At 36.8% G+C, this 19,093-nt stretch overlaps 1 protein-coding gene across 3 annotated transcripts; it reads left to right on the top strand.

The window, feature by feature from the left end:
• The first annotated feature begins 987 nt into the window (after positions 1 to 987).
• On the top strand, positions 988 to 18,380 carry LOC127434466 (copine-3-like). Of its 3 annotated transcripts, XM_051687267.1 has the most exons (17): positions 988 to 1,226; positions 5,390 to 5,530; positions 7,151 to 7,330; positions 7,440 to 7,514; positions 7,982 to 8,053; positions 8,152 to 8,232; positions 8,329 to 8,418; positions 9,642 to 9,740; positions 9,822 to 9,908; positions 10,000 to 10,059; positions 11,436 to 11,569; positions 11,659 to 11,713; positions 11,817 to 11,868; positions 12,113 to 12,246; positions 13,670 to 13,906; positions 15,129 to 15,243; positions 17,173 to 17,317. In XM_051687267.1, the coding sequence occupies exons 2-16, from the start codon at positions 5,399 to 5,401 to the stop codon at positions 15,237 to 15,239; spliced, it is 1,599 nt and encodes a 532-aa protein (XP_051543227.1). In that variant the 5' UTR covers positions 988 to 1,226; positions 5,390 to 5,398; the 3' UTR covers positions 15,240 to 15,243; positions 17,173 to 17,317. The 3 variants fall into 3 exon arrangements, with proteins under 3 accessions (XP_051543227.1, XP_051543226.1, XP_051543228.1); XM_051687266.1 differs by lacking the exon at positions 15,129 to 15,243 and having other exon boundaries at positions 17,173 to 18,380; XM_051687268.1 differs by lacking the exons at positions 15,129 to 15,243; positions 17,173 to 17,317 and adding an exon at positions 14,742 to 15,119.
• Positions 18,381 to 19,093: the final 713 nt, after the last annotated feature.

Raw genomic sequence — 19,093 nt, forward strand, 5'->3', positions numbered from 1 at the left:
ATATACTTTTTGTCAAATTCTGCAAATATCTCCTCACAGTCTGCTAGCTGTCTGTTCTGTGGGTGGGCTGAAAAAAATCTAGTATTTCTACACAGCCCTGGCTCTGTAAATGGGACAAAAACAAAGTGGATTAGACCGATCCACACAACACTACTCCAGCCAATCAGCAACAGGGGGTGGTTCTTGCGTGTGCACAGGATGGGGGGTGGGGGCAGAGCAAGAGGGAAATTCATTAGAAGAGTGATGTCAAATCTGGCTGATGCAAACTTTCTAAACTCCAAGAAGGACAAATGGCTGAGAAACAGAGTGCTTCATCTGCCAGGCTGCCTGTTTTCATTGTATATGCTACATGTTCATACATAAACACAAGATTTATCCACACTTTTCTATTTTTATAAAACAAAATTAAATTTTCTCTACATTTCACACTTACATTTGTGACCTTTACTCACATTGGAAAGAGGTCAATAAGTTTGTCATTAGATGCAGACTAAAGTCACTTATTTATCTGCTACTATGACAGGACTACCTGTGAGAGACCACCTAGCAAACATATGTTACTCCTATTCCTGTGCAAAAGCTCATGAAAGGGGCTGGATTCTAGACAGCTGACCACCAGATATTAGTGGGATATTTTCAGAAAAGCAAGTCAACTGTTTGCGTTTCCAATCCAGTTTTTGTTCACTTTATAAACTGTTTTGTGCATTCTTGACGCTGAGAGCATCAAATTCTATCAAACTACATTAATCAAGAAGGATTTTGGATAATACATGTAACTCAACAGAGGAGCTCATGCACAGTGTTGTTTACATTAGGTCTTATGTGCATAGATTTCAATAACGTTGAAGACAAACAAAAAGTACGTGAAACACCACTTTTTATCTGCTCTTATGTTCTGACTGAGACACAAAAGGAAAAACACACGTCAAAATCCACAGCAATCAATTCAGAGACACTTCCTCCTCCGTTCACTGCTCGAGTCCACTGCGCATGCGCTGTACATCTGCATAGTGGGGCGACGCAACTGTCCCACTCATAGCTACAGATCAAAATAGCTGGTTAACAGAGAGAAAAAAGCTCTTGGAGTTGGATACGCTTCCTTCTTCAACTTGCATTCGTTACAACCTGTCTCACAACTCCGTGGACACCCAGACAAAGAAGACAATCTAAACCGAAACTATTGACACAATTACGCCGTCAGAGACTACAAATACTAACTTCTCAAGGTTAGTCACTCATTATTGTTTTATGGTACGAAACAACAACTCACAGCGGTACAATATTACTTTCCGTAGTTGACGCAACTGTTTCCGTAGCTACACGAGCGTTGCATAACGCACGGTGATGACGTCATTGTAAATAAATCTGTGGCAGTTTTTGAGTGCAGAATCACTATTTTTAGTGTACCATTTAAGGATGAATCCTAACAGTGTTGTAGTAGTGTATGTGAGTGTGTGTGTGTGTGTGTGTGTGTGTGTGTGTGTGTGTGTGTGTGTGTTAGGCCTCTACAGTGGTAGGTGGCTGGTGACATGCAGAAGGGCGTGTAGTATCTTAAACAGAAACTATAGGAGTTGTGAAAATACACGGTCTGGTTGAGTCACTGTATGTTTGTGTATGGGGGAGGTTATTGAGAATATTGAAAGGAAAGATTTTAATGCTGTCATCACATGTCAAATCTCACCATTGATCTCTAAGACCTCAATGTATTAAACAACAAACATAAGTATCTGTATACAGTAGTAGATGCTATTACAGTATACCCTTATAAAAAGTAAAGTGGCAGGACCATGATACAGTGATGGGTATTAGATATAATAACATTGTACTGAATGATTATTGCCATATTCATGGTCTAAAAACATAGCATTACCATAGTAAAAATACATGGTAATTTTTATTACTATTATTATTATTATTTAGTGCAGTATAGGAAATTATAAATAACATAATTTGTATTTCAGTAGAGTAAACAACTGTAATTCTGGGACTTAATTGATTTGTTGCAGCTGCAAATAGACAATCAGCTCATGTTATACATCTGGTCCCGATCAAGATGTAGTATCTGTGAGTAAACCCTACACTGTAAAAACTAGCAGCTGTGGTTGCCATAAATTCACTGTAAAAATACGGTAACCACGCTTCACAGGATGTAATTTTGATGCCTGTATATTTTACGGTGCTTTACCGTTTATATTATTAAATGATATCAACTTAATACTTTAACCTTTGTTACTGTAAACATCTGCTTTTCACGCTATAATGTATTGTTACTCACCGTAGTATTTACAGAAAGGCACATGATGACGTGAAGTTCATCAGTAGTGGCCTTTCCAAGAGCAATGACCAATAAATATGTAGAGACATTGCTCAGTGTCACTCACACAAACACTAAACACCATCTGGGTAACACATGTGAAATTAAAATTATGCATTAAACATTAAACAAACTACATCAAATATAACACAGAACACCCCAAAGTACATAACTGATTTTAAAAATAAGAAACATATAAAATATAATGAAATGTGATGGGTAACGCAAGGAATTCTGGGAACGGCAATTATTGTTTGTTTTTTTTAACCGTAATTTTAACAATATTTTACTGTAAAAAGTACATTTACTCTCTTGTTAAACATATTATACATTTATACCGTTAATTATACGGTAAAATCGTGCTTTTTACATGTTTTAACATTGTACTGTAAAATTACATGTATTGAAATTGTTTAGTGTTTTATAAGGACAACTTGAACCCAATTAAAACATAAGGGAGTGCAAAAAAATAAATAGAAATAAAATATTAATCACCTTTTAATTAAACTCATATCCATAACACATTTTTATATAATGACATACCTTTATTACTATTAATATTTATTGTATCCATTTCTAAAACCCTAACACATTGCGTATTTTCTTATTTCCTGCTTTGTAATAGCTTTGTAATAAACAGTAATATAATACTAGTAACCTTATATTCTAAATAATATAGGCTGACCATTTTTAATTAAATGTGTTTATTAACATCCATTGTACTGGGTTAAGAATTGACCACTGAAAAACTGTTATCTGTCGAACACTACTATTTGTCCAGAATAAGTGGTAACAGCTAATCGTAAAAAATTGAGTTAATATAACCAGATTAAGTGCATAGCATTGTATAGTTTACATTGTAGTCCCGTCCAAGCTGACATCAAGCTGCGGTGTCCTGCCCATTTAAAGGTATGATATCAAATTTAAATAAGATATTTTTAAATCTATCCCCTAAATGTGAACTGGGCAAATACTTCTTGCTGTGTGGCCTAATTACTACATTGTTATATGGAGGTTACAATGCCCACTGCTTAGGGCTGTCAAATTAAAATTCACAATTCCAATATTCATCGAATTTAAGAAAAAAATTCACATTTGAATGCTAAAACTGTGCATTCGAATTTTGGATGGGTGCCAAGCACTGACGATGGCTTCAGATCAATCACGTACTTGCACTAAAAAGGCTAGACACAGCGTAACAAATACAGTTCTCCTGCACGAAACTCTGAATAAAAAACAAAAAACAAAGTCAAACAAGACATTCGTCTAGCACGCGTTTACAAAGAAAAACAAATTGAACGTTGCAAAAGCAACGTGTTGTGTGAACAGCCCCTTACAGTTGGTGGAGGTACTTGGCCGATGCGTCTTGCTCTCTTTTAAGCATTTCTCAGATTAAGCAATGAGTTTTTTAAATGCTTTGTTAGGAAAGATGTTCAACATCTCACCATTCTGTTGTGTTCCGTCTGTTTGAACAGTCCCTGTCCTGGGCTGATAGTCTGAGCCGCTTTACCACCGAGTTCAGCCGAATACCTCTGCTATCTGGGAATATTGCTACCCTACATACAACTGTAATGAATTAAAAACAATGTGGTATTTCACTGTTATTATGAAGCTTGTGTCTTCAGTATACTATGGCATCAGAGCAAGTGTAACACCATGTTGACTGCCTATTGAAGCATTCCCCCCCCCCCCCCCCCATTTATTTTTGACTTAACATTGGAGAATATGGACCTACTAAAACTTTTAATTTATTTATTTTATGGACATTAGTTGAAAATGAAATGCTCTTTGTGGCGGAATGATCCGCACTTCTGGCTCGTCATTGTCGCCCCGCCTCTTAGGGCCGCCCTTCAGCCAGGCTCACAACGGGAGTTGGGCAGGAGAGCGAGAAGAGGTGCATAATTAATAAGCCTCGTTCTGATAGCAGTTAATGAAGCACACCTGATGCCTTCAACACCGCTGCCTTTAAAACAAAGAGCGCACCTCTTCTCGGGGAGCCGGCTTCAAATCTCCATGTTTGCACACACTGGCATTCTCGCATGGCCAGGACCAGAGCTGGGAGCATTTGGACGAGTTGATGCGCCGCCGAACCCGCTCCCCGGACCCCCGGACGGATTAAATGAGTCACTAGGGGAGAACTGCACACGTCGCGGCTGATGGGCAAGAGGCCGGGCCGCCTTCCCCTCTCACCTGGGCCTGGGAAGTCAGGCCGCCACGGACGCTGCCGCCCCTCGCGCCGTGGACCCTGGAGGGGAGCGTGTGGCCGACGGACCCAGTTCATGCCTGGGCCATTCCATGGACACTACCCCTGTGGATATAGATACTTGTCTACCTGTTTCCTCTAGCATCTTCATAAGGTCTTTTGCTGTTGTTCTAGGATTGATTTGCACTTTTCGCACCAAACTACGTTCATCTCTAGGAGACAGAATGAATCTCCTTCCTGAGCGTTATGATGTGGCTGTGTGGTCCCATAGTGTTTATACTTGCGTACTATTGTTTGTACAGATGAATGTAGAACCTTCAGGTGTTTTGAAATTGCTCACAAGGATGAAACAGACTTGTGGAGGTCCACATTTTTTTTTTCTGAGGTCTTGGCTGATTTCTTTTGATTTTCCCATGATGTCAAGCAAAGGGGCACTGAGTTTGAAGGTAGGCCTTAAAATACATCCACAGGTACACCTCCAGTTGATGCCAATTAGCCTATCAGAAGCTAATTGGCTAATTGCCTAAAGGCTTGACATCATTTTCTGGAATTTTCCCTGCTTAAAGGCACAGTTAACTTAGTGTTTGTAAACTTCTGACCCACTGGAATTGTAATATAGTCAATTAAAAGTGAAACAATCTGTCTGTAAACAGTTGTTGGAAAAATTACTCATGTCCTGCACGAAGTACATGTCCTAAACGACTTGCCAAAACTATAGTTTGCTAATATGAAATCTAAAATCTGTGGATTTGTTAACAAATTTGTTTAATGACGTCAACCAAAGTGTATGTAAACTTCTGACTTCAAATATACTTTCAGTTTCCATGGCACAGTCATCATACTGTTTCCTTGCAATGTTTCCATGTAAACAGCTCAGTCCAATGGCGGCACCGTGTGTTACCAAGGTGGAGCTGACAGTCTCCTGTGAACATCTGCTGGACTTGGATGTGATGTCAAAATCTGACCCTCTGTGTGTCCTGCTTATGAATCCATCTGGAAACCAGTGGTTTGAGGTCAGTTGACTTGGAAAAAAAAGGTCAAAACTTATTTAGAGGTAACGTAAAATATTGTGGGGTAATGCAAAACTATTGTGTGAGAATGCAAAACTAATAAGGGGGAATGCAAAACTTATTGTGTGGGAATGCAAAACTGTTGTGGGGAACGCAAACTTATTGTGAGGTAATGCAAAACTGTTGTGAGGGAACGCAAAACGTATTGTTAACAGGAACGCAAACTATTGTGAAAAAATACAAAATTTATTGCAACAAAATGCAAAACTTATAATGAGGGAACAAACTTTATTGCAACAAAACACAAAACATATTGTGATGGAACAAACTATTGCGAGGGAACGCAAAACTTAAAAGAAATGCAGATCTTATATGAGGGAACGGAAAATATTGCGGGGGAATGCAAAACTGTTGCAAGGGAGCTCAAAACTTAATGCATAACTTAATATACAGGGTTCCCGCGGATCCTTAAAAAGTCTTAAAATATCTTAAATTCAGTTTTCCAAAATTTAAGGTAATAAAAAGTCTTAAATATCTTAAATGAAACAAAAAGTCTTAATTTTTATTTAAAGAGGTCTTAAATGTTGGGGCGGAAAGACAGGAATCTTGATATGAACTACTGTGATTATCTTACATCAAAAGAATATGATTTAATTAAATAAATTGTGAGTGTTTTCAGCTGTTGCAGAGCAGTTAGCAATCATTAGGCCATATTGGAAATTTATGACAAACTATCACTTAAGATCAACTGTTGATGATGATATAGTGTTGATGAAATATGACAATGTTTACTTTTAAATGTTTATATTGTTATACGTTGTAGATTATTGTAGGAGTGCACATTTTATATTTCTTATTTGTTTGAATGAGCAGCTGGAAGAAGTGAAGCACAAGCATTTTAAAATAAGAGTCCCTGGTGTATTTCAAAGTTAAAGTGCCGTCACAGGAAGAAAAGACTAAGAACATTTAATATAGGCTACCAATTTAAAAAAATAACTTTTTTTTTTTTTCAACGCATTATCGAATCAGCACAATCCAATATCGGTCAACCTCTAATTTGTATTTATTTATTTGATGGTACATACACCAATTTTAATGTGATATATATGTGGAAAACATGTCTTGAGTATTTTAAACTTGCATTCAGCCTACCCTGTTTTACTGATAAGCTATGTTAAGGCTTTGTTGAATGTGTGCTCCTGTCAGCATAAATAAGAGTCTGTGATACATGATTTATTTTGAGATTGTGTAGGTTTGTTTTAGGATGGGGATACGGTATAAATTTGATTTGTTCAGGTCTTGAAAAAGGTCTTAAAAAGTCTTAAACTATTGCGAGGGAACACAAAACGTACTGTTAGATAATGCAAAACTGTTGCAAAGGAACGCAGAACTTATTGTGAGGGAATACACATTTTATTGTGAGGGATTGCAAAACTTATTGCGACAAAACACAAAACTTATTGTGAGGCAACGCAAACTATTGTAAGGGACCACAATACTTTTTGTGAGGGATTGCAAACTGTTGCGAAGAATCACAAAACTATTTTAGACATTAAATTCCCTCTCTATCCCTTAAGGGTGTCTGTAGTAAAAACTAAAAGTGAATGAATGTGTTTTTCGTAGGTTGATCGCACAGAAAGAGTTAAGAACTGCCTGAACCCAAAATTTGCCAAGAAGTTTGTCGTCGACTACTACTTTGAGATCGTTCAGAAACTCAGATTCAGCATTTTTGATATCGACAATAAAACCATTGATTTAAGTGATGATGACTTCCTGGGTGAGGTGGAGTGCTCTTTGGGTCAGGTGAGACAATCTGATCTAGATCAAAAACATCATCAGTTAAAAGTAATTTTCTCTTCCAAGATTTTCTCATCCAATGTGTTATAATAGCTGTATTTTAATATCTACACAGATTGTTTCCAGTAGCAAGCTGACGAGGCCTTTGGTGCTAAAAAACAAAAAACCTGCAGGAAGGGGAACTATTACGGTAAACTTCCATCATACACAAATTCTTATGCTGTTTAACATAATATTCACTAGTCTGCATGATATTGCTTGGGGATAATAATTTTGCCTAAACATGTTACTGCATAAAGAACACATGCTAACAGTGAATATGTAAAGAATAATTGACTTTGGACCAATAAATTATTAAGAGAATAAATGCGCCTCAGATGTGCATTAATTTCCAATAATCCAACAGCCTGGAGTCAATTATTCCGCTTATAACAGGGTAACCGTATGTGTTTATACCAAGACATTTTTATTTGTTTTCATCACTAAAACGCTCTTGTGTGTAAAACTACCATTCTACCTAACGGAAAATTTGTTTTGTTTAAAACTGCACAAATCAACCATTATTAGTTTGTGAGAACATGGTGAAGTGATATAGAATTGTAACGCGGTAAACAAACCTGTCTGTATAACAGCGAGTATTTTATTGTTTCATTTTAGATCTGTGCAGAGGAAATCAAGGACAACAGAGTTGTGAATTTTGAGGTGGAGGCTAGAAAACTGGACAAAAAGGTAAGACTATGAGTGGCAGAAGACCAGAGATCATAAATTAGTTTTTATTTCAAATGGTTAAAAATGCAGACAGTGTTTAAATATGGCCATTGTTACAGGATTTCTTTGGAAAATCAGACCCCTACCTGGAGTTTTACAGGCAGACGGGAACAGGCTGGCAGCTTGCACACAGAACAGAGGTGCAGATCTGCTTACATAACATTCCCCTTAAAGGGATAGTTACCCAAAATGAAAATGTTCCTACCTGTCATAAAGAAAATCTCTCTTTTACTCAGGTGGTGAAGAAGAACTTGAACCCCAGCTGGAGACCTTTCAAAATCCCTCTCCAGTCTCTCTGTGGTGGGGACATGGAGAAACCGATCAAGGTAGAGTCTCTATAATAAGGTTTAATGTGCTCAGTGTTTAACGTTTAATCAGAAAGGTGTTTAACAATGTACTATAACAAGGGTTGAGAGTGGGTCATTGAGAGAGTTGTCATTGGGTTTTCAGTGCCTTGCAATCAGTATTCTTGACTTTGTGATATTTTTTTGGAAAGCATCATAAAGGGAAACTCGCTGTCAGGAAAAGAGGTATTTAAAAAAAAAAAAAAATCAAAATGTGTGTTTCATTCTTAAACTGCTGTGTCATTGAATAGCTTCTGGTGTGTCATATTAATTGTTTAAAGGTGTAGTTCACCCAAAAAATGAAAATTCTGTCATCATTTACTTACCTCATGTTGTTCCAAACACACATGACTTTGTGTGAGTAGCTAGTAGATTTGTGAGTAGCTCACTTGTAAGTGGATTTGTATAAAAGCAAAAGGAGGAGTTTAGCAGAATGTTTACACTGGACTTCTTCCAGAATCTACTGTGAATGTTCCATTCCTAAAAGACCAGTTGTTTGTTCAATGGAGACAGATATTATTCATCCATCCATTTAATGTTCTGACATCCTGTTTGGTGTGCTGTTTCAGTGGTGTCTTACTAGTGTGTTGATGAAGAGACCAATAGATCTGTGGTTATCTATGGTTCTTCATTTGGTGGAATTATTTGCATGATCTCTCTGTCCATGTAATCACAATCCCTCACACTTTTTTTTTTGTTTTTTGTTTTTTGGATTTTTCCCCTTTTTCTCCCAATTCCCAATGTGCTTTTAAGTCCTCGTGGTCGCATAGTGATTCGCCTCAGTCTGGGTGGGGGACGAATCCCAGTTGCCTCCGCATCTGAGACCATCAACCTTATCACGTGGCTTGTTGAGTGCATTGCCACGGAGACATAGTGCGTGTGGAGGCTTCACGCCATCCACCGCTGCAACCATGCTCAACTCACCACGCGCCCCACCGAGAACGAACCACATTATAGCGACCATGAGGAGTTTACTCCATGTGACTCTATCCTTGCTAGCAACCAGGCCAATTTGGTTGTTTAGGAGACCTGGCTGGAGTCACTCAGCACGCCCTGGGATTCGAACTAGCGAACCCCAGGGGTGGTAGCCAGTGTATTTTACCACTGAGCTACCCAGGCCCCCCAATCCCTCACACTTTTAATCCCTCTCTCTCTGTCTGAGTAAATTTGGAATCACTTCATGATGTATTTTGAACTCTCTTTAGGTCGAATGTTACGATTATGACAACGATGGATCTCATGATTTAATAGGGATTTTTGAGACCACTTTGAAACGCTTGCAAGAGGCTTCTCGCACATCTCCGGTGAGAAAATCCTGACCATATCTTTGGTTTCAGTGCTGTATAGCATCTTTTCAACTAAAGATGTTGAAATGTGTCCTGCAGGCAGAGTTTGAGTGTATAAACAGCAAGAAAAAACAGAAAAAGAAAAATTATAAGAACTCTGGAGTCGTGAGTGTGAAAGTTTGTCAGGTATTGTATTACATAAACATACATTTGGTATAAACAGTTTAAACATTACGTTGCAATGCAAAATGTTATAATGTTGTATGTGTTCTCTCAGATTACCAGAGAATACACTTTTCTAGACTACATCATGGGAGGCTGCCAGATAAATTTCACTGTAAGTTATGCATTAGACTGCAATGTTCTTTCATTTACAGTACTCCATTTACAAAATTGTACAATTTGCATGGCTTTCGTTATGTTGAGATAATGAGAAAATTAAATTGAGATCACAAGAAAGCAACTTATGTCGAGATCTCATGAAAATGTTTTTTGGCATGTCTAGATCATGAGAAAATTAGGGGACATTCAAAATAAAACAACTTTTGTTATGTTGAGATCACAAGAAAATTAAGTTAATAGCAACAAGATAGAAAAAAAATTATTAAATGTATAGCCTCTTTGGGTATGTAAGTTCAGTGTGCAAGTACATGAAGACTATAAATTTAATTTAATAACATCCCGTACTGTTTGAGAAAAATAGTTGGCAGTATAATGTGTTTCTTCAACTTTGGGCAAATTCATGTCCCAGGGGTTGATTTTTATTGAAACGAACAAATTTCAACTTTTTTTTTTTTCCTTCTTGTTATATTAAGGTCACATTAAAACTGACTAAGAAACGTTTTACCAGGCCTTTATCATTACTTTAGTACTTTTCAAATGCCTTTTTATTTTTATTTTTATTTTTAGATATATTTTATTTTTAGTTTTAGCCTTGTCCCATACCCAGACTTTCAATATTAAACTATGAAAATCCATTCTAAACATACAAATGATTATTACATGTTAAAAACTATAATAATCTAAATAAAGAGTGAAATAAACATAAACCATTTCAATATTTATCGTGACAATGATTTCTATCATTTTCCCCAAAATTACGACTGTTACGGCGATCATTTCCAGTCAAACTGTAATTTTGCTAATCAACTATGCAATAGGTGAAAATATTATTTCTTTGTGTGTATTTAGGATACATAAAATGTTAGATATGAAATAGCCTTCACAAGACATTTTATTTCAAAAACATTAAAAATGTCATTTCCATCACTGTCATTTCCACTGCGGAATTCTGTTAAACAAAATACAGAATTTGAGATGTGCTGGAAATGACACTGTGGTAGAAATTGTCATGACTATAATAATCTCCTGCGGTGCATGTACATACACTGTTGGACATTGTTAGTAGTAGTAGCATATTAAATAAACGAGTGATAGTGTGAAAAATGTCTTAACAGGATTTTACTTTCTAAAAATTCACTGGGCTGAAAGTGCCAGAAGTTGAAGAAACACCCATTAGTATTACTTTCTACACATGACCAACATGATAAGACAGGAGACAGCAGAATTTTAAAACAAAAACATGGCATGAATAAAACCCAGAATGCAGGAGAAAAACAAAGACTTCATTAATCATTATATTCTGTAGATACACTGTTTCTTTGATATCCATTTGGTTGTATAGAGCAATTAATTTTCCTGTCTTTTCTCCAGCTGGGCATCGACTTCACAGGGTCAAATGGTGACCCCAGGTCACCTGATTCCTTACACTACATCAGTCCTCAAGGTGTGAATGAATACCTCTCAGCCATCTGGTCAGTTGGGCTTGTGATCCAGGATTATGACAGGTAAGAAACATTTTTTTTTTCATCATACTGCCAGATCTCTCCACACTTAATAACTGCATATGCCTCAAATGTTCTTTCATCTCTTGCAGTGACAAAATGTTTCCTGCGTTTGGGTTTGGTGCCCAGATACCACCTAACTGGCAGGTAAATCAAAAAAAGAAAAATTACATCTGTTCACAAATATGTCATTATTGAGACTGAAATTACCAGTAGCCTCATTTGCTGATCTCTTTATCATCTTTTCCAGGTGACGCATGAGTTTCCTCTCAACTTCAATCCCTCAAATCCATTCTGTGCAGGTATGTTACCGTTAGTCCGTGTTTGCACCTGGTAAAAACATTCATATCAAGTGATCCGATCACAGGTGGTCAAGCTTGACACATGGCTGTTTATACTTGGTAGTAACGTGTCCCAAATGTGCCTCCTGTGACCACTTGTGATCGGATTTTGAGGCGAGGTGAAAGTCTGTGATTTCTCATATTTCATATATCACCCATTGTCAGAAATAACGCATATGAACAAGATGTATTTCTGTTCTCGTAGGTATTGAGGGTGTGATACAGGCCTACAGGATGTGCCTTCCTCAGGTCAAACTTTACGGCCCAACAAACTTCGCCCCCATCATTACACATGTGGCTCGTTTCGCACAGGAGGCGTTACAACAGAACACGGCATCGGTGAGGGTCAACCCAAACCCAAATATCAAGTGGGGTCCAAAAGTCTGAGACCACATTAAATATCTGGGATTCCAAATCTGGAAATAAAGTTTCAGAAGTAAAAAATCTGGAAATAAACAATAAATAAGTTTTTAAGATTTAAAAAAATTTAAAACAAGAAACATTATGGCCCCTGTTTTAAGACAATGCGCTAGTGGGCTGGATCAAGTGCAATTTAATTCTGACTTCTCCGGTTATTGCAACATCTGCGTCCCATTATATAGTCCATTCCATCAAGCATGAGCTATATAAACAAAGACAGTACGTTCATAAGAAGTTAGTAGTGTAAATGGACTTTATGCATTGAATTAGAATAATAGAAATGTTTTTAATGGCAGTGACACACTCTTTTTATATTCAGAAGGTTTTTTGATTCTCATCAGTATTTGGACGTACATTCCATTAAATTAAAGAGAATGTAAGTATTATTAATCATTTTCATCTACTGACGCACAAATCGTGGCTAGTATTAACAGCGATTGTATCTGTACACAGTTCACTTCTACCGGTCAATTTTGATTTTGAAAATGTTTATTAATTTATTGAAACACACACTCACACACAAAAAATTAACCAAAATATTTCTAAATTCAAATTGCACTTCAAACGAAACGGAAATATAATCAAAATAATGATGTGGTCAAAGAAATCATACCAAATCCAAACATTTGAACTTTTCCAACTTTTTTCACCAGCACCTTTTACAGTGACTTAAAAATCAATACAAATGAGGTCATAAATACAATTTTAAATATAAACACAATAATAATTCAAAAACAAACCATGACCTGTAGCTAGTTTATCACAAATCTCATACATTTTTGTTTCATAAGATACTTCTCTTAATTTTAGGTTCCAATTTTCAGAGTTTGGACATTACATTTATTACCACCTGCTGGTGAAATCTCCAAAGTGCAAATGCAGGAACTGAGTTTAGACATTTCACTGAAAACAGACGTGGTTCTGAAACGTCTTAGTGCAATTGCGCTTTGTGCCATTTCACTAACTTACAATACACCCACAGTTTGCGAGATTACATCCAAAATAGCCCAAACACTCCTACCCACATGTGCTTTGCACTCTCATGAAAATAGAGCCCAATGACATAAAATAAAAATGAAATATGTAAATGCAGGAATAACATGGATCATCAGGTTTTACATAAACATGTGAAGTTCAACTTCCCAAATACTGTACTAAGAAATCAGAAATTTTATTTTTCAAATCAACTTTTCGCTCAAATTGTTATGCTGTTATCATTTGCAATTGTATTTATTTATTAAATTAGAAAAAAAATCACTACTGGTCTTAGATGTTTGAATCCCACTGTATATAATCCACTGCTGTTTTGCTGTCTCTCTGACTTCGCCTCTAATTGTTTCAGCAATACTATGTTCTGCTGATAATCACTGACGGAGTGATCACAGACATGGATCAGACACGGACAGCCATAGTCGCTGCCTCCCACCTGCCCATGTCTATCATTATTGTGGGCGTGGGCAAAGCCGACTTCACAGACATGGAGATTCTGGATGGAGATGATGGACTACTGAGGTCTATTACCGGAGAGTCTGCCGTACGCGACATTGTGCAGTTTGTGCCCTTCAGAAAGTTCCAGAACGTGAGTGGAACCACAGGAAAAGTTCACCAAAAAATGAAAATTCTCTCATCATTTACTCACCCTCATGCCATCCCAGATGTGTTTGACTTACTTTCTGCTGAACACAAACAAAGATTTAGTAGAATATCTCAGCTCTGTAGGTCTACATAATGCTAGTGAATTGTGACCAAAACTTTGAAGCTCTAAAAAGCACATAAAGGCAGCATAAAGTAATACATATGACTCCAGTGTGGTTAATCAATGTCATCTGGAGTGATATAATCAGTTTTGCGTGAAAACAGACCAAAATATAACTCCTTTTTCACTATAAATCTTGACATCAGAAGTCTCCTTGGTGATCATGATTTCAAGCTCAATTACACTTCCTAGTACCATCTGCTCTGCGCATGCGTCAAGCACTGGGAAGTGTTATCGAGCTTGAAACCATGATCGTGCCTAGAGACTGCAATGGCAAGACGTACAGTGAAAAAGGACTTTCATTTTGGTCTGTTCTCACCTAAAACCGATTAGATCACTTCTGAAGACATGGATTAAACCACTGGAGTCATTTGAATTACTTTTATGATGCCTTTATGTGCTTTTTGGAGCTGCAAAATTTGACACCATTCACTTGCACTGAATGGGCCTACAAAGCTGAGATATTCTTCTTAAAATCTTAATTTGTGTTCTGCCAAAGAAAGAGAGTCACACACATCTGGGATGGCATGAGGGTGAGTAAATGATGAGAGAATTTTCATTTTTTGGGTGAACTATTCCTTTAAACTTTTACTGGTCAAAATAGTTTTAAAAGAACACAAAAATTATAATGGGCTTTTTCTTTCTCTGGCCTTTGCAGATGTCATTTGGTTTGAAATTTTGTAATGAAACAGCACTGAGACGTGTGTGACTTAAGTGTCCAAAAATGCCAACATACTTTTTGACTGAATAGGAGTCTGCTATTCTGAGGACAAAACTTAAGATTCATTCAATTATCCGTTTTTTATTGTAACTTGATATAATCTTGATATAAAATTATTTAAACATAAGGTAAGCATATGATTGATCATTTTATGAACAGGTTCATGGAGGCCATTGTTAATCAGCCTATGCCAGTAGACACTGAGCAAAGCAAAACACAACAGTCATGTTTTTTTCTGTGTTTTGAGCTCCAGCTATCTACATGACTTAAGCAGATTTTGGCATGTAGCTTCTCACTTGTGCCTTTGTTTCCATTTCATTTCAGGCCCCCAGGGAAATGCTTGCCCAGTGTGTACTGGCAGAATTACCACAACAAGTCACGACCTACTTCAGATATAAAAACTTGTCACCACATCACGAGCCAAAAAATTCATAGACATGTAGGGTTCCAAAATATTTATCTTTTTATCTGCATCCTGACCTCTGCAATGTGCCTGTCTGCATGTTTTTAATGCACAAACCATGTGTAATATCATACATTAGGGTTATCTATCAGACAGAATATGTTGTTCTTTTTTCTCATTATCCATCTGTACTATTTAAGGCACCAGTGGCAAGTGTAGTGGTCATGAATGTCATGTTTGTCCCCTAATGAGCGTCACAATCTAAGGAAAAGCAAGAATGTTTATAACGAAAGAAGGTTTTTGTCTGACCTAATAAATGTTCACCTCAGATCAGAATTATAGTACTTAGTACGGAATTCTGAGATTCTGCTCTGATGTCCATGTCCTCGGACTTGGAAATTATTAGTTTCTATGGCGATGCTCATAACTCAAATGTATCCATGTCTTTTGAATGGGTCTTTTTTTCCTAGCTGTGTTATTGTTAAATCATATTTTTGTGTATCTTTATTTATTTTCAGATTACTTATTGCTTCTCTAAAATAGTGATCAGTTTAATTTAAGTAATCACATCACTAATTACTTTTAAAAACACTTTTCACAAAACCTTTTTCCACTCAACAAATTCAAAATAATGCCTATAATGTAATGTCTATACATGCCCTTTAGTTGTCACAGAAACTCAAACAGATGTACACATGAACATAATTCATGTAATTTACTTTAAAGTAATGTACTTTAAAGTAATTAACAACTGAAAGTCAAATGGAATGTTACACTTTTTAACAAAAAAAAAATACAAAATTACTTTAATCAGATCACACCCAAAACTGATGATTAAAAGTGCTGTAAGCGATTTTAGCACTCTGATGCTTTCATGTGACTGAGCCATGGAAATAGCCACACACCTCATTCCAAAACCCGCCCTCCAAAGATAATTTTGAGACCAAAACAGAGCAAAAGAGCAGCATTGTTTGTTCATGTGGCTGGCAAATTCAACAGTGGCACAATAGCGCCCTCAACTGACAAACATGAATCATAGCTTCAATGATCTGTTTCAAATACAACACTATGAGAACTAGCAAAATGATTGACAGGTGAAAAGCATCAATGTCGGCGGTCCACGGACACATTTTTGTTTGCTACAGCTGTCACAGAAGAAAGTCTACAGCTGTCACAGAGACCGGTGAGAAGTCTCAGGACACTAATTTCATTAATATCTTTAAGGTAGTAGGAACATCTACCACCCCTGGAGTTCACTAGTTAGAATCCCAGGGCATGCTGAGTGACTCCAGCCAGGTCTCCTAAGCAACCAAATTGGCCCAGTTGCTAGGGAGAGTAGAGTCACATGGGGTAACCTCCTCGTGGTCGCTATAATGTGGTTCGTTCTCGGTGGGGCGCGTGGTGAGTTGAGCGTGGATGCCGCAGTGGATGGCGTGAAGCCTCCACATGAGCTATGTCTCTGTGGCAACGCTCAACAAGCCACGTAATAAGATGCGCAGGTTGACTGTCTCAGACGCGGAGGCAACTGGGACCCCCCAAAAAAGGTAGTAGGAAGAATTTTTGCATATTTTTTGTGAAAAAATCACCTTTAAGACATTATCAATAGTAAAGTTATAGGAAATATCCAACAGAAATATGCGATAACTACAGAACTTACTTTATCTGTTAAAGTTAACAGTTTTTGGTCATTTTTACATGACATTACTAAGTGGGAGAAGTCAGGGCTGTCATAAAATTTAGAGTTTGCCAAAATTCAGGTTTGACAACAGTATAAATTGCTCATAATTTGAGTAATTCTGACATGATGTTAATGCAGTCTAAGGGTTTATAAAGTATGTAGCTTCTCATGTTTCGACATTCCCACCATGACCTTCTACAGTCTGTTCTGCTGCTAAAAGTCTAAAGAGTGATAACTAACACTTAACTCCTCTCTCTCTCTCTCTCTCTCTCTCTCTCACTTTGTAGTCTCCTAAAGAGGCTCTCGCTCAGTGTGTTCTTGCGGAGGTTCCTGGTCAGGTCGTCACTTTTTATAGCATGATGAAGCTTCCTCCTCCAAACAGTAACACTCCAGCAGCCACTCAACAGGGGCCGACACAGAACTGAGGGGCCCGTTCCGTTCCCTTATACTACACATAACTCCCAACTGAAGAACTGGACACACCTCCATTTTGCTGACCTAACACTATGCTTTCTTAAAGAAACACCACCTTTAAAATGATACAGCTGCCTTGCACAAGCCTTATTTCTTCAAAGTGATCTTCTAAATGAAATACTTTATTATAAGTCTTGTTAGGACTGCATACTTAGGAAAAGTAAGGTTGAAAGTATCCTCAATGATGAAGAAATATTCGGGTAGAAGGAGGAAAACTATCCCTGTTAAATTCCAGGAAACTTTGCTGAAGAAAACAGTGTTGCAGGTGAGATGGCAGAACACAATGGCGGTATGAAGGTATTTAACTCCTCGTGAATCTTGTTTACAAGTCAGCATTATGATTTTTTTTTTTTTACTATCATGCCATTCTCATATTTTATGCATTTCAAATGTTTTATATCGGTATGCGATTTTTCTTTAAACAGTGCCTGACTCACAAAGCATTTTGCAGAGCCACATTGCCATGTGTTTTAGACACGTAACATAGATAGTAATAATGTGTCTGTATTGTGCCCAATTGTTTGTTGATTTACACAGATTATGCTTTTATAAGCCAAGCTTTACTTAAGGCCAGACTGCAGATAAAACTAAAGACATTGGAACATTGCTTAGACTCATCTAATAGATTCAGTGTTGGATATAAAGTTAATGTATACAGATGAAAGCTACTATCTAGCTACTATCGGGCCGCTGAATGCGCTGTGCATGAATACAGAAAAATAAATATGCAAAATAATCAACTGTTCAGATCCGTATTAACTATGTTTGAGATCTAAGACTATTTTGTTTGGTGTAAGATGCTGTCTTACAATACCACCACAAGCCCTTAGAAGCAGTTAATTAGATCATCATAATTATATTTTAATTTATATATATTTTTTTAATCAGACAACTTGTGCTTGCATGTAGGGTACCTTGTGTAATGTCAACACTATTGTATGTGCTTTTTTTAGTGAGCACCATCTCTGTCCCTGTAGCATGTTTTGTGCCAAGTAAATAATAAAAAAAATATGTAAACATATTTTTTTTTTTTGCAATATTATTGAGGTGATTTATAAAAAAAAAAAAAAAAAAATATATATATATATATATATATATATATATATATATATATATATATATAATAAAAAGGATCACAGAATGTAGGGTATATAATAAGTATTTTAATTATATGAAAAATTGAGCTATTTACAGTGATCAAAGCAGAGAAAACCCAGTTACTGTATCTGACTACTAATCTGCTTAACTAATGAATCCAAGATTATAAATCGACCGTGTCTGTGCCATTAAACAGTCAATATTACTGTTTAATTCACATTTCTAAGGTCTGTTGTAGCCAATCACAACCACCAGTTAGGGAAGCCCAGAACTGCAAGGTGATTTTTTGTCTTTGACTTTTTGGTAGTTTTTTTGACTTACTGCCTTCCTGAGCTCATTTCGTACTTTTATAGGGGTTTGTTTTCCTCTGCAAAATAAATAAATAAAATAAAAATTATCTGCAAAAACTGCTGTTTTCTCAGCTGAGATTTTTTTATTTATCTATCTATTTATTTATTTGTTATTTTTTGGTGCAAAATCTATTGGACAGATTTATGTTCAGTATGTTATGGTTGTCGGATGGATGGATGGATGGACCGATGCAGGATGTAATGGTCAGATGGATGGATGATGTAATGGAGAGATTGCCAGATATATGAATGGATAGATTTCCTAATTCCGTGTCTTTTCTGCTTG

Source organism: Myxocyprinus asiaticus, chromosome 44, assembly GCF_019703515.2.
Source record: "Myxocyprinus asiaticus isolate MX2 ecotype Aquarium Trade chromosome 44, UBuf_Myxa_2, whole genome shotgun sequence".
In the NCBI taxonomy this organism is placed as follows: Eukaryota; Metazoa; Chordata; class Actinopteri; order Cypriniformes; family Catostomidae; genus Myxocyprinus; species Myxocyprinus asiaticus.